Below are 24,446 nucleotides of genomic sequence, written 5' to 3'. Positions count from 1 at the left end.
CTACTAACCATCCTACTCCCCAACAGGACTGAGTCTGTTATCCACACTGCTGTATGCTCCGTCTAACTCTCCCCTGCAGTACCCTATGCAGGGTTTCAAAGTACGACCTATGACCCCCACCTTTCATCCCAGGTATGCTACACCGTACAGCAGGCTTCTCAAACTCCGGACCAAGGTCCGGATCCGGACCGAACTGCAAATCAATCCGGACCGAACCCTGTGTCCCATATAAAAAATAAAAAATAATAATAATTCTGATTCTGATAAATAATGTACATCATCATGTACGCGCGTCTTGTTGTCTGACGCGTTGTGAGAATGAACGTGCATATATATTTACTTGTGTGCGCGAGCGTGACACGCCATAGCAGACCGCAAGTTAACCGCAAGTTTACCTTGACTTACTGTATGTATGTATTGAATGTGCGTGTGTATACAGGGGCGCCGTTTACCGACAGGCAAGGCAGGCAAGTGCTTTGGACCAGAAGGGGCCCCCAAAGAAGGTAGATTAAGAAGGTCCACAGCAAACGACAACATGAAACACCCTTTAATTTTACTGCAACGACATGTCAGGAAACTCCCTCAAGGGGCCCCATGCATAGAGCGCCAAAAACTGCTTCTTAATTTCAGTTTCGTTTCTTCCGCTCGGGGGGGGGGGGGCGACTTTAACTGGCATTGATCCGGACCTTGTATAAAGTTCACAACTGGACCTTTAATAAAAAAGTTTGAGTACCCCTGCCGTACAGTATGTCCTTTCATTACTCTGCATTACCCTATCCAGGGTTTTCAAAGTACGACCTATGACCCCCACCTTCATCCCAGGTATGCTACACCGTACAGTATGTCCTTTCATTACTCTCATTGTGACAGAACAGAAGGCTGTGTTTAAAATACAGTAAACAAATATTGATGTATGACTCAGGAACTAGTTAGACACGGAGGGGATGTTTGGTTTGGTTTGATCACACCCTGATATATTTGCATTATGTGGTCAAGGGTCAACAAGCCAGAGGTGAATGAGTGTACTTGTGTAAATGGAGAGTATGAAAGCACATTTCATTTTGATTTCAGGTCTAGAACTGCATGCAGAACAAAGAAGCAACTACACGGTTGGTGTGATCCCACAGATTCAGCTGATCCACAGCTTTTAGAGAAACCTGGGCTAGTGTTTGGCCGGTTCATACAAGATGGCTGCTGGGTGTTTATATAATGTGTATAATATGTATAAAACATGTAAAACACATTGAAAGTATTACATTATTAAATACTTCATGTAAATGACACATTAGAAAAAAAACATACAAATAACAATACTGTATGTTTGTGAAGGCAAGGGTCTGTCATATTAGTCGCATTCAAATTACTTGCAATTATATTCTCATAAATGACGTTGCACAGCAGCCATCTTGGTGTAAACCTTTGGGAGAGGGGCAGAAACCTTACTGCAAATATCTGGTACAGCTCCTGAAACTGCTAAATGGTGCAAGTGGGTTTTAAAAACCAATATTTCTTGCTAAGTGTGAATACAATTTGATTGGGTTTCAACTTACCGTCTTAAACCTAAAAGTCAAAGTAGGATTTTTACCATATTTGTGTTTGTGAGGGTTCTTGCTTGCCCTATTAGTCACCTTTAAGTCAACGTGGCTGTAAAGCTAGATACAAATAAGTGATGACCGATGCCAAATTGTTCTCATCATGTAGTCAGGAAAACACTTGTTCTCCCTTAGTATCCCAAATAAAAGTACATTTATAATAGGAAAACGTCTCCCCAATCGACCGTGGCTTTCAAATATTTCTGCTTCCTGTTACCGTTTGATTCTGATGCTGTGGTGTGGGACTGGCTTCCCTTTCTCTTTGGAAATAACTGTAACTATAACTATGAAGCTCTGTGTTGGGTCTGTGCTCTCCATTGATGTTTCAATGGAGAGCACAGACCTTGAAGTATATTTTTCTACCTGAAATCCTGTGTGAAGGAATGCTAAAAAGAAAAATGTAAGAAGTGTGTGAGGAGAACGCACAAGTATTTATCTATTTTCTATTCGTTCCACCTTGTTCTCCATCTTGACTTCTTTTCCTGGACTGCCTCATATATAGATAAGATTCCCAGCATAAATAACGTTATTTAGTTTGGTTAAAATAAATAGATTGAAGATTTACTGAGATGTGTCGACTCTAGGTCTCCTTGGAAGTGTCGGAAGGAATCCTGAGAACAACTATTCCAGCTAAAGGAGTGCAGGTAAAAGGTAAGATCTAACTGAACCTGACAAACAAAGGAGCAAACAATATCTGACAATAGTGGATATGTAAGGTATGTACTTAATTTTAGGGCCAGATTAAAGTAGGATCAAATGCATCATTGCTAAACTCTGTGCATTGTCTAACAGTGAGCAAGTCATACCAGCGCAAACATACTAGTGATTACTACAAACGATTGACCTAAGGACTACTGTCATCTATTAATCAAATCATGCTGTAGTCTCTCAAATATTTGCGTTTGGCTTAGATATTATCTCCATTGCACATGTGGATTTCCATTACACTGATTTGCTTTGCTGTTGTCTTTTTAGAGCCATCTAAAGTAGCCGTAGTGTAAGGCATAGCCATTTAAAATGATCTTTCTTTTCTGTTGTGGAAACAGTGACAGGTAATGGTGAGAGCCGACTGATGGTGGAGTCCAGCAGCCTGGAGGCCCTCAATGAGCTGCTGGCTGATGTGTCCTATACCAGCACTATTTACCACATACACACCGGAGACCTCGGTATGCATCTAAGACATTAAACTAAACTAGAAAAAGTCTGTCTTTATTTAGAACAAATGTCTTTGCATGAATTAAATTCACAAAATTACAGAAGACCTATTAGAGCAAATGTAATCAAAAAGAATTGCAAAATCATAAAGTTGTCGATGCTTTGTACAGGTTTGTGTCTGTGTGTATTTAATCTAGAGAAATGTGTTTGTGCTTCTGTTCTCAGCAACCTTCCAGTTTGAGGACCATGAAGCTGTGTTTCCCATTACCATCAAACAGCCTCAACCTCCAGTCCTGTACGACATGGGAAAAGGTGGGAGTTCACTCACCGTGGGGATAACACACTCATTTATTTATGGCAGGAAGGAGCTGCTTCTCTTCTTTGTCCAATGATGCTCTTGATCATTGGACAGTGGATCTCATGATGTCTTCATGTGTCTTTTCTTGAAATAACTCTTCTTCTCTATATGTCAGATATCAACTCTCAAGTCACCATCATCACAAAGACGTTCCTGCGCTACCCAGAACTCAATGCGTTGTTGAAAACCATCAGAGAATTCTACAAAGACATTGAAATCATCATTGCAGATGACAGCATAAAACCAGAGAAAATTACAGGACCTCACATCCAACATTTCATCATGCCTCAAGCTAAGGTATACACACACACACACACACACACACACACACACACACACACACACACACACACACACACACACACACACACACACACACACACACACACACACAACCACCCCAACAAAAACGTTTACACACTGTAATGTGAGAACAAGCCTAATGCAACTCAAAGAGGCGTAACATCTAAAATGACCAATAAAACACGAATAATGTTTTCCTCCATCAGGGCTGGTTTGCTGGCAGGAACCTGGCAGTCTCCCAGGTCACCACCAAGTACTTCCTGTGGGTGGACGATGACTTCCTGTTTACCAAGTTGACCAAAATCGAAGAGCTGGTGAAGGTGATGGAGGCCGGTCCCAGAACTGGACGTGGTAAGACTGAAATGGCTCGTTTCTAAAGGGCTCCGCTTGGGTTAAATACTTGTTGTGTCTACTAGCTGTGAAGCATGTGAGACTTTCATCCCCTTTTCCATCGAAGAGGTTCCAGGGCCAGTTTCGGAGACGATGCCCAATTGCCAACCAGTTCTTCCGGCTCTCTGCCCCAATTTACTGGTTGCATTTGGAACCACTAATTTTCTGGGATGGAACCGAGAACTGCATCGAAAGAGATTTATGTCGGAGGCTTGTGTGAGATTTGCCTGAGCAGTAACAGTTCATGGCGAGTACTGCAAAAAAACATTAAAGGTGGGGTAGGTAAGTTTGAGAAACCGGCTCGAGATACACTTTTTGTTATATTCCATGGAATGCTCTTAACATCCCGATAGCAATGAATATCTTAAGTGCTTTGACAAAAAATCCATAAAAAAATATCATCTGTGGAAGCTGTAGTACTGTAAAAAGCACGACCAATCATCTGAGCCGGCCCGGCTAAAATAACTGGATGGCCTACCTGCCTGTCAGCCTTCCATCTGTGCACAAACTTATCTCGTGCCCTCATTGGTCATGTGCGCGTTCGTGTGTGTTGGAGGAGGGGCTCTGTAAGGAAGTGGCAGGTTTTCTCCGGTTGTGTATTTTCAAATTCTAGCGCACTCGAGCTGGTTTCTCAAACTTACCTACCCCACCTTTAAGTTGTAGCAGAAGCAATAGAGCTGAGAACTCAAAGTGACTAGAACATTTATTTATGTCACGCAACATTAACCAGGCGTAGGTAGGACATAGTGATTATTTCCCCCGTTCTTTTTAAGGACCACGTGTTCGCTATCATTGCCCGTATTGAACAGGGCAATTATTTCCCTAAACTTGCGATCTAGTGAAATAAAAAGATAGGCTAAACAAGTTGTAATATTAGGTCGCAAGTAAGATCATAGTGAAAAACATGGCTGTAAATTATACCGGTAGAAAACAGCATGCCACAATGATCCGAATCAGAATCAGTTTTATTACCAAGTAGGTCACATACAAGGAATTTAAATTGGTACCTGGCATGACTTCAGTGAGCTGTAAAAAGTGACTGTAAACACTGGGGACAGCTAGTCAGCAGAAGGCTTCAGGGTGGAGTTGGAGCAACTGGTGCTATCCTGGCTCCAAAATGGTGGAATGAGCTCCCCATTGACATCAGGACAGCAGAAAGCTCACACATCTTCCGGCGCAGACTGAAAACTCATCTCTTTCGACTCCACTTTGAGCGATAGAATTGCTATCAAAGCACTTATATACTAACAAAGGACTGGCTTATCTAAAGCCAGTTGAGTAGCACTTGAAATGTTTTGGCTCTATGAAACCTGATGTACTTATATGATTCTGTTTTCTTCAAGTTTGTATCTTCTTGGTCGAATGCACTTATTGTAAGTCGCTTTGGATAAAAGCGGAAGCTAAATGCGATGTAATGTAATGTGTTGAGTTTTTTGAAAAGTCTGTTTACTTCTCTCTCATTAAAAGAGATAGACTTTGATGTATTGGGGGAAGGCAGTGATGTGGGTGAGCAGGTCTCTGATTGGCCAGATGGTTCCAGGGCTGTCACATTGTTCTTAAAAGCGACAGTAGAACTGGTTCAACTGGTATGCAAGGTGTCGGTTGTTCATGGAGGGGGAGGCCTTTGGATTAAAGTCGTTAGCTATGAACTGGTGTTGGAGTTTCTCACAGTACAGTCGTTTATGGCGCATTTCCACCATGGCGCAGAGCGCGGTTTAAGCGTGCCGTGTCGTGCCGTGCCCGTTTTTGGTTGCGCTTCCACTAGGCCTAGGTACGGCCCGGCCCGGCCCGGGGCCACTTTTTCACCTCTTTTCTGGCCCGACAAAATTGTGGTTCTATCGGGGCCAACAAACAGGGCTGAGTCGGGCTGAGTATGCTAAACTAGAGAGAGCATCGCTGGCAAGGGGGCTACAACTACAACAAGATGGACATATTTGACCGTGATTTAATTGTAATACACGTTTCAAAATGATGCCGAAGTAACAACATACTGATACCGGTTAGTAAAAACCATGAATTAATGCTTTGTCAAGTCTGCAGACAGACGGCAGGCGAAAAACCTTTTAAAATGCGTGTTTTCTAAATGGAGATTGGCTAAGCTAACGCAATATATGCTCCGACCGTCCACACTCACAACAACGGCCTATACAGACATAAATAAAGCAGCGACTGTACTCGTCATGACACAGGCAGTCTGTGGTGTGTACTTGTTTAACTTTTGTCTAGTTTCTGAACATATATGAGGAGCTGTGAGCTCTAAGTGCTAACAGCTAACGGCTGTGTTGTTTTTCTGGGGTTCTCATTGAAGATGACGTCACGGCTCTGCCTACACTGCGTTACTATAGTAACTACCCCAGTTCCTAAACTGTAATGGAAGTGCAGCATGAAGTGAGCCGGCCCTGTTAAGGCCCAACGTGGCCAAGCAGTACCGAGCGTGGCCGAGGCCGACCGTGTGGTGGAAATGCGCCATAAGTGTCTCTCACCGTTTTACAAAACCTGTACTTTGACTATTTAAAATGTGCCTTATCATCACTCCTAAACGCCTCCTCCTTTTACAACTTGAGCTGTCTCAGTTTGGCTGTGACCCAGAGCTTGTTGTTGTTGTGACTCATCCTGCTGCGTGTAGGAATACGCCCCAATAATAGCAACCAGTACTAATTCAAAGCATTTATGGTGAATAATAATTCATATGTTGTACGTATACCCAGTTAATGTTCCACGACCTGGGGTTTTATATAATATGTAATGCATTGTTTAACAGAAGTATTATTTGGTTCGTTGTTTTTGTTTTTGAAATCACCATTTCAGAACTGGAGGGGCATGTCTCTCACCATTTGAAAAATGTGATTGATTGATTGATTGATAATGTGTTAACAAGAGCCTATTCCAGCATGTGTTTGGGCAAGAAGCAGGTACACGATGAGCAGGTAGTAAGATTATAAGCAGTTCTTTTGTCTCTCTGTTCCTTTCAGCTTGGCGGTAAAGTAGGAGGAGACCAGTTTTATTTCTCTCTCATCTATGAGGAAGGAGACGAAGTGGAAGGTGGCTGCATGTACAGGAAGTCCAGAGGGAAGTTCCACTCTCTTCCTGGTTACCCACAATGCTCAGTGGTCAGTGGGGTGGTCAACTTCTTCCTGGCTCGTACAGATGCCGTACAGAGGGTGGGATTCGACCCTAAGCTCAAGAGGGTAGCACACTCAGGTATGTCTAGATCAGGGGTCTCCAACCTTTCTTCATCTGTGAGCTACTTTGAAAAAATGAAAGTGGCCAAGAGCTACTTGCATCACATCGCTTACATTTATTCACATAGCACTCATCAGTTGAATTAAGCTACTTTTGTACACGTGTGAAATTGCAATACCTAAAGCTTATCAAAAATCTTAAAGGTCCCATGTCATGCTTTTCTGGTTATTGTTATGTAGGTTTTTCTGCATGTAAACGGTCTGCAGAGTCACAAACCCTCAAAGTGCACCCTGTAGCGAGTACAACTCTAACACAGAAAAGACCTGTCTATGCTGCTCCAGAACGCCTCGTTGGACATTTTTCTTTTTCCATTTTTTTCTTCCGAGTACCAAGTGATGTAAGGGTCTAAGTGACGTAATGGCTACGCGGACTTCCTCGCACACTCACACTCACTCAGCCTTATCTTTTCTCAGCCGCAGCTCCGCGGATTTCTCAGCCTGAACTCAGCCTGAGCACACACACAAACTCACAGCCATGCTATGAGTGTGTGTGTGCTCAGGCTGAGTTCAGGCTGAGTTTCGCTGTGTCTCGCTGTCTCGCAGACCCCTACGCAGCAACCAGGAAACGACCCCAGTAATCCAGCTCACACTGTCCGCTCCAGAAGCAAGCCCCGCAACGTCCCGCCAACACGGCACCCAGACCCCACGCAGCATTCTCATCTGTTTGTCATTACTGGTGTCATTTCCTGGTTGCTAACAATCGCCATTGTAACACATAATCACTGATGTTCCGCTGTAACGGTGGTGGACTCATCAGAACAGAGTGGGCAAGCTGACCAATCAGAGCACACTGGGCTCATAGGGAGGGGGGGGGCAGGAGCTCCAACAAGTTGTGTAGGACAGAGAGTGAATACACTTACTATACAGAGATGCTGAATGAGAAACCAATGTGAGTTTGAACATTGAACAATATAAATCTATTCTAGTAGACCTCAACAATGGAATTATGATCAGTAGAAATGGCCATGACATGGGACCTTTAACTTCACATCAAGGTCCAAGAAAACGACAATTTCTCAGATATTATTATGGCCCACATAGTAAGTACATCACTGAAAATGCACATAAATGTCCTTAATCACCACCTCACAAGCATCTTATGGCAGATGTGTAAAATAAGTGCATTCACTCTTTTTTACAGTCAGTGAGATGACTGGCGCTGCATGGAGTCCACCATAGAGGTGTATGCTGGAGTGTACCCACTTAGGTTCACTCTAATAGAGTCATTTAAATGTTCATCACTCAGTCTCGTTCTGTATTTAGATTTCATGACATTCATGTCAGAAAAAGCTGCTTCACAAAGTAAAGCCAAATAAAGCAGACATGTTCAGTGCTGCTTGGTGAATGTTCTTATAGTTTTCTGGGTCTACAAGGCTCCAGAGACTTAAGCTGAACATAATTTTGGAGATTTATAACCTCCATCTCCATCTCCACAGGATTGACACTGAACAGTTCAGCCATCTTTTTCTTCTTCTTCGTCTTGACATGAAATTATAAACCAAAATAAATTAATTGTATAGGTCTAGCCTCCCTATATCTGTGTGTGAAATGGTTCCATCCTCAAAAACTAAAAACTAATGCTTCTGCAGTCTAGCTGCAGCTTCTAGCAACGGTCTTCTGTTAAAAAAAAGACACTGAATGTCCTGAATGTGGCATCACACACAGGACTTGAGTCTGAACACAGCAGACAACAGGAGTATTTACAATAGCATATACAAACTAAAATACTGCATGTGGGTGCACACTTACATTCTCTGTCTTACTGTTACATAACTCCCATGAATGTATGAGATTAGGTTAGCTTCATCATATCTCAATCAGTGATTAAGTGAATAATAAAGTTTCTATTGGGTTATCATCATTTATCATTATTTTCAGGGAGGGGGTGGGGTTTGGAGGAACAGAGGAGACGGTGATCGTGGAAGCTGTTTCCCCCTGCCTTCACAAACTTTACACACGTATTTATCAACTGAAAATAGCAAGAGGACATTCATACTCTGCAAGTTGCTGTTGGTGGATAAAGCAGACTGCTCCGTGTGTGGTGTCGCTGTGCCGCTGTGCCGCTGTGCCGTCTGTTCCTTGATCTCTGCGTCACCGACCAATTTGATATTCGTGTGACAGAAACAATTAAAAAATAGAAAAACGTTATTGTCCGGCCGCGGCCGAAAAATCAAGAAGCAACGTTACTACGCTATAATCGATAATCGAGCGGCAAGCTACTGAAAAGCTGCCCGCGAGCTACCGACGTGTTGGAGACCACTGGTCTAGATGGTTTGCAGTCCAAGTGGCAGTAAGTCCACACTCTTTCAGTTGTTGCTGTCCATGATCGTAGTTGGCCTTTTTTCCTAAATGGCAAATGTCTGTCTCTGCCTCTAGAGTTCTTTATGGATGGCCTGGGCTCCTTGATGGTGGCAACATGTGGCCATGTGTCTGTTTCCCATCAGGCCAGACTTAAACACAAGGACACCAAGCTCTACAAAGAGTTCAGATACCCTCCAAAGAGTGATGTGACCTCAAAGCTGCAGCTTCACTTCTTCAAAAATCACCTGAAATGTATACTCTATGGATAGAAGACCACTAGAGGACAATGTTTATCAGTATCCTTTTTTAAATATCAATAGTCTGTATACATATATCAATGATACAAGAAACATTTTCTTTACTTGACATGTTTTGTCCGTGTAGATTAAAGTGTCAGTGATAGCACTACTTTTGTCTTACCTGACTTCAAAGACAAATGAACCGCCACTAAAATGCTTACTTGTTTTTATACTGATTCCTTCACCACAATTTCCCCTGTTTTTTGACTGTACTACCGCATTATCCTGTGTGTCAATTTCCATTTCGATTACTTTGTTTAGCGTCACCAGTATTTATAAACCTTTATGATATGTGTAATATGTAATGTAAAGCGCATTGAGCATTTGGAAAAGTGCTCTAATAAATGTAATGAATTATTATTATGATTATTTATCTTGCCAAAGAAATGTTTTTTAAGCTTCTAAATAAACTGTTCAAAAGTAACCATATGGATTATCAGTATGTGAGTTATTTATCCACCTAATTTGCACCAATGTTTGGAGCTGTGTCAGCTGCTGGTCGACGTATAAAAAGCATGTCGGCAATGTTATTATAACAGTGACTACAAGAGCAGTACAGACAGGTCTGCACTGAAATGCAACCATAGCGTATTAACAGTTATGATATAATTATAAAAAGCCACCAATTTGGAGATAAATAGCTAGTTATAAAGAAAGCTCACGCTAGCTAGCTGGCTAGTTAGATTGCTAATTTCTGCTAGCTAGATGGATCAGAGAGCTAATGTTCAAGAGCCAGCTTGTTAAATAGGTAACTCACGTTAGCTAGATAACTAGTTAGATATATAACTAACCCTAGTTAGATAGTTAGCTTTATTTCTAGCTTGTTAGATAGCTTAGATTCCCTCGTTAGCTTGTTAAATAAGTAGCTAACGTTAACTAGCCAGCTTGTGTTACGCCCCTTTCTTTTCAGATGGGGAGAAATGATCACAAGAGTGAAAATGGTGTTTCATCACGATGACATTTACTCAAGTGTTTTGCATCAAATGATAATCAAAATACAAGGTTGACAGGTTTTAGAGCAGTAAATGTCTTCTTTACACGATGCACATTTTCTGAATTTTTGTTCGTTTTCAGGGACACCACAGTATGAGCAATGCTGTTGGGACCATAGACTGTATATATAAATGGACGTAGGGTCCGTGACGTCACCCATAGGATTCTGCAGAGTTGCCGAGAAGCCCTTACTAGGCGGAGTCGGCCACTAACGTCTCGACAGTGACGTCAGAGTCTAACTCCCGCCTGCTCTTAAGTCTTATCTTTCTTACAGTGCAGACGCTTTTCTGCTTGCTCTTGCCTCTGCTTACTTTTTATGCTGATTTTCCTATTCTTATTCTCTGAAAACTTCGAGCAGCGGCTCCTGGACATTAACTTATCACTGGGACAGTTATTCTTCGTAAATAGACGGAGGGTTTCAGCCATATTTCAACATTTTTACGACGACCTCAGTCTTACAGTAGCGTGGCCTAGCAACAGCTAAAGCCTGGTACTGCATGCTATTTAGCTTAAGCTAGTTGGTAGCAAAATGCCTCCATTCTCTACAGATGACTTCCACAAACTTCTACAGAAGATGGCTGTGTTGGAAATGAAAATGCAACGGTTGGAAGTTAACGTGGAAGTGAATGGACTATGTTGTGGGAATAACACCACTTTACCAGTGTTGCAAAATAATGGAAAAGGGTATGCTAACTCACAGCTAGTTAGCAGCTACAAGGTTTCCAAGGAACAGGAGGGCTGTGTACTGGGTAATAAATCTACAAGTGGTAGTCCTCCCTGGAACTCTCTGGGTGCAAAGCCTAAGAGTAAATCATTTCCATGGGATCTGGGAGGACGAATAACAGGCAGAGTCCAGCGCTCTGAAATCTGTGATGCGACCGGCTGGCCTGCATTGTTATCACCCAGGAAGAGTGCCTCTTCAACCCCTATTCATACTAGGAAACAGCCGTGGACAGCTGCTAAAGGGAGAACTACAAACAATCCTCCTAAACCACCAAGTGTGCCAATCCAGAACAGATACGCTCCGCTGACCGAGAACCGGAGATCTCTTTCTGATGACCTGGATAACCTGTCCTCTTCACACAGCAGGGTAAGGACCAATAGCTACTCCAAAAGTAAAAGGCTAGAGGGAAAGCTAACGACTGGGCCTGAAACTCTGATTGTGGGTGACTCTGCTGTAAGAGATGTAAAAGGTCTGTGTAGTAAGAACAACACCAAAGTACTCTGTTTTCCCAAGGATATGGTCTCTGACTTGGCTGAGAAGATCCTGCATATTGGGGCTGAACATCCGACTGTGAAGAATGTGGTACTACATATTGGAACAAATGATGTTGTGAAACAACAGTCAGAAGCGCTGAAAAAATACTTTAAATGTCTGTTGGAAACTGTCAGCTCTCTAAATGCGGAGGTGTTCATCAGTGGCCCTCTACCTCCAGTCAGAAGAGGAGTGGAGAGATTCAGCAGACTGTTTGCATTGAACACGTGGCTTTCAGCTGCCTGTACTGACCATTCTGTCCATTTTATTGACAATTTTAACTTGTTCTGGGATCGCAGACATCTTTTTAAGGCAGATGGAGTTTGCCTGAACAAGTCAGGAGTGAAATTGTTTATCTCTAACATATTCAACTGCCTGCGTCATCAATCTGTTCCCTCTGCCAAGGACAAGCGGCAAGAGGAATCAAAACAGGAGAAAGACACAACACATCGCGCAGAAAACCCTGAAGAAGTATCACTGCACCCGCCTGAGGAATGTTCTGATTATGGGAGACCTATGACACAAATGGAGGAGTCTCCACTGCCCGTCACCCCCCCTGTCAACGCCTTTGAGGATACTCTTCATTCATCCCCCAGCTCTCTCTACTCTCCGCTCACCCTTTCACCCTCGCCCTCCCCCCTGGAGTTCGATGACCGCATGAAGGCAATATGCAGGGTTGGCAGCATGTCCTTTACCCCCGCCCCTCAATGACGCCCACCAAAATCACCGAAGACAAGCCTACGTCAACCACCTCCCCCCCCCTGGCAGCATGTCCTTTACCCCCGCCCTTCCACAACGCCCACCAAAATCACCGAAGCAGAGACGTGCACCATCTCCCCCGTCTTCATCACCGTGCCTACGTCAACCACCTCCCCTCCCTTCAAGAAAGCATCTGCAGTCTCCGAAGCCTGATAAGGATGTGTGTGTACAAAACGCAACAAACTCTTACTGATATGTGCTGGGTCCAGGCTCAAGGGCGTATGGCACTCTCAACTCTTTCCAGGACATGCCGGGGCCCTGCCTGCCAGTAACTTTGCCGATATCTGTGTTGATAGGTAATAGATTAAGAGCGGTGAATCAGTTTAGAAACAGGAAGTGCTCAAACGTTTGTGTGAGGTTATCAAATTTAGCAGTGATTCCATGTCAGCCACAGCTTGTCACAAAAAATCTTACTGATAGTGTATTTAAAAAACTTAAACTAGCTTTATTAAATGTCAGGTCTTTGGCAGGAAAAACATTTTGAATCAATGATTTCATCACTGAGCACAATCTCGATTTTATGTTTTTAACGGAAACTTGGATTGAACAAAATAACAGTGCAGCTGTTCTTATCGAATCAACCCCTCCCAACTTTAGTTTTATGAGTCAGGAAAGAATGCATAAGAAAGGGGGTGGAGTTGCTATTTTGTTCAATGATTCCATTCAATGCAGGAAGGCATCTTATGGGGACTTTGCTTCTTTTGAATATGTGGCCCTTCAGCTGAAATGCTCCTCTCGAGCTCTGTTCCTAAATATCTATAGACCACCCAAATACTGTGCAAGCTTTTTGGATGATTTTACTGGACTGCTGTCTATAGTGTGTATTGACTTTGACCGTCTAGTCATAGTTGGTGATTTTAACATCCATGTTGACAACCCCCAGGACAGAGGGGCTAAAGAACTGTTTTGTGTTCTTGATAACTATGGACTGACTCAGCATGTGGCGGAGCCCACGCACAATAAGGGGCACACTATGGACTTAATTATCTCAAAGGGTCTGAATATCTCAAAGGTTGTGGTGACTGATGTTGCACTCTCTGATCATTCCTGTGTTTTCTTTGAGAGCTCTATTTCTGTTCACAAAAATGTTCAGAAAGAGGTAACCACAAAGCGATATTGAACTGAAAACACTAGGGAAATGTTTACTCATAATTTTTCATCCACACTTGCCCCTGCTAACATCTCAGTAAATGAGCTAGTAGATCATTTTAATTCAAAAATTCAAAATGTTATAGATGCCATTGCTCCAACTAAGGTAAAGGAAGTGACTGGCAAGAAAATATCTCCATGGAGAAAGGCCATGACCGTGAGAACAGAAAAAAGAGAGTGTCGAAAAGCTGAACGTAGGTGGCGAAAAACAAATCTCCAGGTTCACTTTGAAATCTACAAAGAGAGACTTGGCCTTTATAATTCGGAATTGAAAAACGCACGACAGTCTTTCTTCTCTGACATCATTACCAAAAACAAAAACAATGCACGTGCCTTGTTTGCTACCGTCGACAGACTAACTAACCCCCCAGTGTCAGTAGCCTCTGAATTTCTATCCACCAGGGCATGCAATGATTTTGCCTCCTTCTTCACTGACAACATTCAGAAAATTAGACAAGCAGTCAGTGCCTCTGCATCAGGTACAGCAAATGTGTTGTCCCTATGTCCACCTAATATCAATTCAAACACTATGACACAATTCCATCAGATTAATGATAAAAACTTAGAGGACATTATTCAACTTCTGAAATCCTCCTCCTGCTGCCTTGATATTATTCCAACAGGATTTTTCAAAGATGTTTTTCCTTGCATGGCCTCAGATCTACTTCATATAGTAAACACATCTCTTCACTCAGGTATTTTTCCAGAGGCCCTGAAAACTGCAGTCATTAAACCGCTCTTAAAAAAGAATAATCTAGATGCTTCAGTAATGAACAATTACAGGCCCATATCAAACCTGCCATTTCTAGGTAAAATCATTGAAAAAGTAGTTTTTCAACAGTTGAGTAACTTCTTGCATTTAAATAACTCTTTCGATGTGTTCCAGTCAGGATTTCGTCCAAACCACAGCACTGAGACTGCTCTTGTAAAGGTCTTCAATGACATCCACTTAAACACAGACAGTGGCAGAACTTCAGTGTTAGTATTATTAGATCTCAGTGCTGCGTTTGACACTGTTGACCACAACATATTACTAGACCGAGTAACATCTACATGCTACCACTGGCTCAGATAATGAAAAACAACAAAATAAGTTACCATAGCTATGCGGATGACACACAAATTTACGTAACAATTTCACCAGGAGACTATGCTCAAATTCAAACACTGAGTAAGTGCATTGAACAAATCAATGACTGGATGTGTCAGAACTTTCTCCAATTAAACAAAGATAAAACTGAGGTAATGGTTTTTGGAGCCAAGGCAGAACGTATAAAAGTTAGCGCTGAGCTTCAGTCTGCAATGTTCAAAACAACAGATAAAGCCAGAAATCTAGGTGTAGTCATGGACTCTGACCTGAGTTTCAACAATCACATTAAAACAGTTACTAAATCAGCCTACTATCACCTAAAGAACATATCTAGGATTAAAAGACTAATGTCACAGCAGGATTTGGAAAAACTTGTCCATGCTTTTATCTTCAGTAGACTCGACTACTGTAATGGTGTCTTTACAGGTCTCACTAAAAAATCTATTAGAAAGCTGCAGCTAATTCAGAACGCCGCTGCTCGAGTCCTCACTAACACTAAGAAAGTGGATCACATCACTCCTGTTCTGAAGTCCTTACACTGGCTTCCTGTGTGTCAAAGAATAGATTTCAAAATATTGTTGCTGGTTTATAAAGCTTTGAATGGTTTAGGCCCAAAATACATGTCTGACATACTGCTAAATTATGAACCATCCAGATCTCTCAGGTCTTCAGGAACTGGTCAGCTTTCTGTCCCCAGAGTCAGAACTAAACATGGTAAAGCAGCGTTCAGTTGTTATGCTCCAAATATCTGGAACAAACTCCCAGAAACCTGCAGGTCCGCTGCAACTCTTACTACTTTTAAATCCAGGCTGAAGACTTTTCTTTTTGCCGCTGCTTTTAATTGAACTATTCACATCTTAAACTGCACTGTAACTTTTATCCATGTATTTTTTCTTTTAATGTTTATTTTATTATCTTTTCTTTTTAATGACTGATTTTAAATGCCATTTTCTTAATGTCTTCCATTTTTGTAAAGCACTTTGAATTGCCTTGTGTTGAAAGGTGCTATATAAATAAACTTGCCTTGCCTTGCCTTGCTCCAGCCTGATCCAAATAAGGGCAAAGAGGTGGACCCGAGGCGGGATCTGCTGCCACCGAGCTGGAAGCTCCAGAGCTAGCTGAGGCTAAGCTAAGCTAACATGCCACCTGCACAGGCCTAGTCTGTCACTTTATTTGACTAAATGTGTTTACTTATACATTTAATAGGTTTACACCTTCTGTCCATATGTGCTTTTTATTTAAAACATCTTTGATTAACTTTTGGTTCACATTTCAATAATTTGTATTTGCACTCCTTTTGTCCATTATTCTTACTGAAAATGTTAGATTACACATTCACATCTGACTGAAGATTGGCCCCATGTATTTGTGACGTTGCAAACTCTGCGGTACAAGGCACAAGTGTTGTGAAGCTCATAAAGTGAGGCAAATAGAAATAATCAGCTGATGGAGTGTAGATGTGGAAATAGGTGCATTCGATCAGCTGACTGTGTTTTTCGCCACACTTTATAAGCCTATAACCACCCCTTCTCTGAGGTGCAGCGTCACAAACAAATGATGGTCCTGATAGACTACAAAAATATTCGGTGTACAGATCTTTGTTTTCACAATAAAAGCGTAGTTTCTTAGTGAATGTCCTGTACTGGTCTTAACATCTCATGACATCAGCTTTTCATTTTCCTCTTGGATGTTCTTCTTGACCCTCAGAGAAGGAGAACATGTTGAGTCGTGTCTTTCAGGCATGTCCTTTCCTAACAAAAATGACAGGAAACATAAAACATATTATTGCAGAACAAGTGTGTTATTTATGAAAGAGGTGTGTTTGTGTGTTTAGGGGCTGTAGATAGCTTGCTCTGTTGTCTCACTGAAAGAATCACTTTTACCACGTTTTTTACAGACAATATTGAGAGATAAATAGCAGTTCTCACTATGTGTTAAATAGCTTTGCCTTCAATACATTAAATTAGAAAGCTGACAAAGTCATATTGCTTGTTAACATCTAAATGTAACCCTTTGCATGGAAAAACCCCTCAACTTCACTGATGTGTAGGTGATCTAGTATTTAGTATTGTTTAATGGAATGTATATCAGTGTATTAAAGTCAATACTTCATTTATTTAAACCAATATCTTTCTTGATTCTTTGTACAGTATGAAAAAAGAGTATTTGTACCTGTGCTGAAGTTCACTGCTGTGAGGAGTCCAGTTCTGTCTCTCACTCTCTGGTCCAGCCTGTCTGCATCACCTGGACACTTTAAACAAACAGATATATATATATAAAGTACCATGTGTACAAACAATATAACTTATTCTCTTCTGTTGAACATGTTGGATTGTGTATTGTCCGAGTCAGGGTTCTTTTTATTTTACTGTAACTTTGGAAGAACAAATGAAATGCAATGAATAAGCTTAATTTGAACTGAAGCACACATAACGTCTGATCTAATATTTCTAACAAATCATCCCTAAAGCATTGACTTATGGGCTCAGAACAGTCTCATAATACACACATGCACACAGAAGGATTCAAACTTGTATTTCAGGATCCACACTTGTGTTTTTCAATGCTCACACAAATGTGTTCCGTTTCATATTCATGTAAATAAAATCCAAATACAGAAAAAAGTTTTACATATGTATTTTTGATCCTCACATATCTGTTTTCCGTTTAAATCCTCTGAACCTGCAAACACAAACCGCTTTCTGTGCATGGATCGCTGTGCATTCGTGTCTGAGACTCCCCTGACGGTCACCTGATTCGTACTTGTAATTTTTTCTATCTATAGCCAATCAGATGTCTCCTCCATTCTGAGCCAATCACATGAGCGAGCCCCCACGAGGGTATGATTTCTGGACCCACAGCACTATCAGAAACGTCGCTATCAGAAACGTTGCTATCTTTGGACGTAATAGCATCGCTAACACTCAGAGCTAACCTGTACTGGAGAGCATGTGTGTGAAGAAGCAGGAAATAAAAAGGAACTCACCTTGTGGTATAACCGGCAAGAGAGAAAGCCTTTGAGCTCCATACTGTTTCAGAAAGAATCCTTGATAATCCATGATATGGCGTTTCATCACGGCAGTATTTAGTTTAGACGGTAGCTGCCGGGTCCCGCATCAGCCGCTGTAGGAACACTGGCCATGAGACTATTAAACACCTGAGCTCTGTAAAGAACATCCATAAACATTCATCTGTTTGCATCTTTGAATTTATCTATATATCATATTCCATTTACTTGTTTACAGACTCTTCTCTCACTATTTAAATTGTATGTGTATTTACTTGCACATCTCAAAACATTCTCTTGCACTATTGTATCTGTTGTATTTGTATTTGTCCTATATATATTCATGTTGCTCTGTTGGAGGAGGACTTCAGTTGTTCATTGCCATATCTCCACTGAAGCTGCTGAACACATGATGATAGAGACCTGAATCTTGAATCTTGAATGAAATCCTGTACAAAAAGAGTTCAAATAACTTTATAAATAATTTAAATATCCTTAATTAGCTGAGGAGCTGAATCAATCTGTAGTCAACTTTTATTTTGTTATTTTTTAAATTAGGCAAGTTGAAAAGTCAAACCTATATTTACAATATAACTGTCGGGAGCCAAACTGTTGAAAGATAATACAAAGCAGTTCTCCGGTCCTCTTCGGTGGATTTTTAAGGATAAGTAACATTTGGTCGTTTTTGTTGTTGTTCTTTCTGTCAACAAATCTCATTAAAAATGACCAAAACCAACAAAGTGTTTGCCTGAACACTCAGCCCTAAGTCCATTTCTACATGTGTAATAATTATGCAGGAGTAACATTCCCATCTTCAACATCTGCACACAGTATGCATGCTTCAATACATAAATACTGTGTTTCCATAAAGTCAGTGTGTTTTAGTATTTATGGCAGGAACTAGTCCAGTTGTACTATATAGACAAGTTTAATTATTGTGCCTCTATTACATCTGAACCGTACTCTCCAGTGTTGCTCACTTACTTTTGCAAGCATTAAAGTTCTTGGTAGAGAAATATATAGATATTGTGTTTGGTGCATTTATTGCCTCGCTCTCTAAACATATTCAGGTGGTTTTAATATTACAGGAAGAAGCAGGGAATCAAATGTTAAATCAACATTGTAAATCCTTTTCCAGTTTTAACTTGCAGCTATTATTTTTGATATCACTTGGGCCGAGGGCTGGATTTATATTAGTCTATTCTTCTACAGGATATTTCCTTGAGTGGATCCACTGGAACTTCATTTGGGTTCCACTTTGAATAAACCAACTGAGACCTGTCTGTCCGCCGCACCTACACACTGTACCACACACGCACCTACACACTGTACCACACACACCTACACACTGTACCACACACGCACCTACACACTGTACCACACACGCACCTACACACTGTACCACACACGCACCTACACACTGTACCACACACACCTACACACTGTACCACACACGCACCTACACACTGTACCACCCACACACCTACACACTGTACCACACACACACCTACACACTGTACCACACACACACCTACACACTGTACCACACACACCTACACACTGTACCACACACACCTACACACTGTACCACCCACACACCTACACACTGTACCACACACACCTACACACTGTACCACACACACCTACACACTGTACCACACACACCTACACACTGTACCACACACACCTACAGCTCCTAAAGCATAATCAGGCTACAGCCGTTGTGTAGTTTATTATGTGAAGCACTAAATCAACCTGGTCTCACCAGAATGCGTGACTCCACCACGACTCCTTAACACCGCATTGCGTGGTGGAGTCACGAACTTTGCTACATTTACGTGTCTGCACCACGCAAACAACCCCAATGTAAAGTGAATGAGGCTCCTTTGTCGTGGTGCACACACGCATTTCTACAACGTCCAGCAGTGAGCTTTTATTCTATAAAACGTTTTTAAAATCTACTGTATAGCTTGTAGTAACTCACAGGAGGCTTCTTTTATTTTATTTGTATTCATAATCATTTTTATTTTTCGTCAGAATGTATTATGGTGCATTATTCACCAATTTTTGTTCTCAAAAAACAATGCATTGTGTGTAATACAACTGTGATTTTTATTAAATTAGTTAGTTTTTAAGGAAGGCCAGAGCTTCAGCTGTGTCAAAGAGATTGTTCCCTTTAGTTAACGTTATTTAAAAGATAATTATATTCCTATTTGATTAAGTACCCTTTATTGTATTACGGACCCAAAGAGCTGAGCGTCCATTCCCATTGGATAACAGAGCATTTTACACCCGGAAGTAAGTATTCTCCTTACTGTCCATTGATTTTATTTACAGTGATATCTGCACTACTCATCAACTCAAAAACACCAGATTATCCTTGTTAATTACACAACATTGATTGGTTTAAATTGTGTGCAATGCTTTTGTATTTTCCCCTTTCGATTCGGAGAAACAAATATTTGTTCGTAGTGTGTGGATGGCAGAAGGCACTACACTACCCAGAATCCTCAGCTATAGGACTACACCATGTGCTTAGAACGTGTCCTACCCCCCCCTTAGGTCACAGGCTCCTCCAACAGTGCAACACAATAAAACAGATAGGCTACACAGAACAAATAGTGCAAGTAAATACAAAAAGAAAAATAGTAAAATAGTAAAAAGTGAAATAGTGCAATAAGAGTCTATATACAAGTGATTGGAATATGATATATTAGATAAATAATTTCTAAGTAGCAGCCAGATGAATGTTATGGATGTTGTTTCTAAGTTCAGGTGTTTAATAGTCTTATGGCCTGTGGGATGAAACTGTCCCTGAGTCTGGTGGGTTTTAGTCCGGATGCTGCGGTACCGCCTGCCAGACGGCAGCAGACAGAACAGTTTGTGGGGTGATGGGGGTCTTTTATAATCCTGAGGGCTTTCTTTAAGGTTAACCTGGTATTTTTACTCCACTACATTTATTTTAGTTACTTTACAGATTTGGATTAATGATGTGAAATATAAACAACCCTTAAATCAGACTTTAGTTACACCGGAGTAAAATTCAGTGAATTCAGCCAACAATCAGGCGAGATATTTGGTAGTGGGTGCTTGAGAAGACTAAATATGTATCTGCAGATCCCTAAAGCATATTCATTACTCGTTATTCTCTACTAATAGTTCATTAAAAACTGTATATAATGGCTATTTTGCACATCCCTTTCAAGATTTCAAGATTTTCTAAGGTTTATTGACATATCATATACACAACTACGGTGTAGTTATGCAATGAATGAAACACTTGGGTCACAGGTTCATCAACAGTGCATCACAAGACATCTATCGATATCTGTGTACCTCCACCATTAAACATATTCTGCACATTTCTTATACTATCTACATACATCTTATAAGAGTATAATTAATATGTATAATATCAGTTAAAATAAGTGCTTCAACATAGTTAACATTGAAGGAAAGTTGATTGTCAAGTTCCAAAACAAACCATGCAATATATTAGACGTTAAGTACTTTGTCAGGCTTAATATCTGTAGATACCCCCAAAGCTTTTTTCTTATTTAAAAGACGACCTTAACCTAAAGTATTCTTTAATGTTTAAATAAAGCCTTATAAGTTTGTCTGTTTTGCACATCCTCCTATCAGGCACTAAACTGTTTTATTGTAGAGATCACTTACAGTATCTTCTTGATATTTTCTATTCTATATTATTTATATCATTGACCTTCCACTTTCCCACTATATTAAGAGTATGTACTCTTAATATTGAAATGTTTTCATCAAATATAACACATTCAAAAGTGCTTTACAAAAATGAAAGACATTAAGAAAAAGGCATTTTAAAACAGTCAATAAAAAGCAACCCAATCTACCTGCATTGCATTACTCTAAACGTGTAATAACGTGCTTTAACCAGTAGGAGGTGCGGGTTAAAAAGCTGTCAAGTTTACAGTGTTAACAAAATAAAATATACTGCTGTTTCTGGTTTAGTTTACGACGGATATATTCTGTTATTGTTTTGATATTTGTAACACAAAAGCGATGTAAAAAACCCACAGCAACACAGAAAAGATGGTCTTAACATGACCCAGCGGTCTAGTAGTTAATAAAAAACAATAATATCAAAACAAATTATTACTACTAACTTTATTGTGAAATTAAAATAGAACGGTAAAAGAATAGTTTCCGGTCCATTCTGAGGCCCGATCTCTGTAGATAAATAAAGAACTACGACAGATGTGTAATGTTTAATGCAGCCAAACCATTCATTACAATGCATTCATGTGATGACTTTCAAAGAGTAAAGCAAGCACTGCTGAATAAAGTATGATTTGATCTTTGACGAAACGTTTTTTTCATTGGAATGCAGTTGGAGGTCAACCAATCACAGAGCTTGAGGCAAAGCGGAACAATAGCTGAGGATTCTGGGTAGTGTAGTGTCTTCTACCATCCACACACTCCGAAAACATATTTGTTTCTCCGAATCGAAAGGGGAAAATACAAAAGCATTGTACACAATTTAAACCAATCAATGTTGTGTAATTAACAAGGATAATCTGGTGTTTTTGAGTTGATGAGTAGTGCAGATATCACTGTAAATAAAATCAATGGACAGTAAGGAGAATACTTACTTCCGGGTGTAAAATCCTCCATTATCCAATGGGAATGGACGCTCAGCTCTTTGGGTCCGTAATACAATAAAGGGTACTTAATCAAATAGGAATATAATTATCTTTTAAATAACGTTAACTAAAGGGAACAATCTCTTTGACACAGCTGAAGCTCTGGCCTTCCTTAAAAACGAACTAATTTAATAAAAATCACAGTTGTATTACTTACAATACATTGTTTTTTGAGAACAAACATTGGTGAATAATGCACCATAATACATTCTGACGAAAAATAAAAATTATTATGAATACAAATAAAATAAAAGAAGCCTCCCGTGAGTTACTACAAGCTATAAAGTAGATTTTAAAAACGTTTTATAGAATAAAAGCTCACTGCTGGACGTTGTAGAAATGCGTGTGTGCACCACGACAAAGGAGCCTCATTCACTTTACATTGGCGTTGTTTGCGTGGTGCAGACACGTAAATGTAACAAAGTTCGTGACTCCACCACGCAATGCAGTGTTAAGGAGTCGTGGTGGAGTCACGCATTCTGGTGAGATCAGGTTGCACTAAATGGTCTTAGAAAAATATGGACTCTATTATAATCTACAGCATACAGATAAAGAGAGTAGGCCTGTTATACTGAGTGATATATATTATACACACACTGCTCTGCTTTCTGCACGGACCTCACAGCTGTTCTCACTGTAAACATCGCGTCGCCGTTCAAGCAGTTATTAAAATAATATCCAGGGGATGCATGCAGAGCTGTGATTGGCTGAGATAAGTCCGGCCGTGCGCCACGACTCCACCGTTCCCGGAAATGCATCCGTGGAGGAGCCGTGGAGGACCCATCAGTGTCTCCTCGATCATAGCTCCTCCAGAGAGCCTCCTCGATGCTCGATGCTCGGTGCTCGATGCTCGGTCCTCGATGTGCATTTAGAGAAATGAGATGTCCTTCAACATGGCGCGCTGAAATCCATTTCCGGGTCACTACCGGAGGACCGAGGAGTCGAGGAGTCGAGGAGTCGAGGAGTCGAGGAGGGGAAATTAGAGAATTGAGAAGCCTTTCTTGATAACGGTTACAATGGTTGACGAAGACAATAGGCTTGTTTGAGACGAGCTGCGGCTCGCCTCGAAAGTAGACGAGAATAGCCGATCGCAGCCGGGGGAGGTCTCAAAAAGCTCGCCTGAAGTCGGACAGCTCGGAGTCGGCTTCTTCTTCTTCTCTCGGTTTTTGGCGGATTGCAAACAACTTTAAGGTGCATACCGCCACCTACTGTACAAGAGTGTGTATCACCATATCATCCTGTCCCCATCAGGCTCCACTCCCTTCCTGGTAGCTCTTACCCCCTCACCTTCTGTTCTCAGTGTCCCCATCAGGCTCCACTCCCTTCCTGGTAGCTCTTACCCCCTCACCTTCTGTTCTCAGTGTCCCCATCAGGCTCCACTCCCTTCCTGGTAGCTCTTACCCCCTCACCTTCTGTTCTCAGTGTCCCCATCAGGCTCCACTCCCTTCCTGGTAGCTCTTACCCCCTCACCTTCTGTCCCCAGTGTCCCCATCAGGCTCCACTCCCTTCCTGCCTCTCTGACCCTGTCTCTTAGTTGTTCCCTCTCTGTTTTCTACATGTTGCAGTGTAATATGATGTGTTACACATTTTCTTTCACTCCATACCCCCTGCATTCTTCAACTTCGCTTTTTCCCTTTAAAAACATTGTGTTGTTTAATCCTGTATGATCCAGTCTGAGTCTAGTGATGGTGATCTCCTCCCGTCTGTTCCTTTCTGTATAGATCTTTGTTATTGTTTTTCCTTCTCCTTTTCCAAGTGAAACTGGTATTGCTATTTCCTTCTGTCACGCCTCTTTTGCTAACTTATCAGCATGCTCATTCCCTTGAACCCCCTCATGTGCAGGCACCCAGCATAACTGCACATCTATTCCCCTC

The 24,446-nt window shown here is 41.2% G+C and overlaps 1 protein-coding gene across 1 annotated transcript; it reads left to right on the top strand.

The window, feature by feature from the left end:
- The first annotated feature begins 662 nt into the window (after positions 1-662).
- LOC117493928 (beta-1,4 N-acetylgalactosaminyltransferase 2-like) lies at positions 663-10,064 on the top strand. The gene is given in 10 exon segments (XM_034144530.1): positions 663-822; positions 1,072-1,109; positions 2,177-2,243; positions 2,639-2,758; positions 2,973-3,059; positions 3,221-3,402; positions 3,615-3,740; positions 3,742-3,759; positions 6,771-6,999; positions 9,417-10,064. Coding segments are annotated over 10 exon segments (1,083 nt in total). The 5' UTR covers positions 663-800; the 3' UTR covers positions 9,611-10,064.
- The last annotated feature ends 14,382 nt before the right edge of the window (positions 10,065-24,446 follow it).

Source organism: Trematomus bernacchii, unplaced genomic scaffold (assembly GCF_902827165.1).
Source record: "Trematomus bernacchii unplaced genomic scaffold, fTreBer1.1, whole genome shotgun sequence".
NCBI classification, from domain to species: Eukaryota; Metazoa; Chordata; class Actinopteri; order Perciformes; family Nototheniidae; genus Trematomus; species Trematomus bernacchii.
This window is presented reverse-complemented; position numbering and strand designations above follow the sequence as displayed.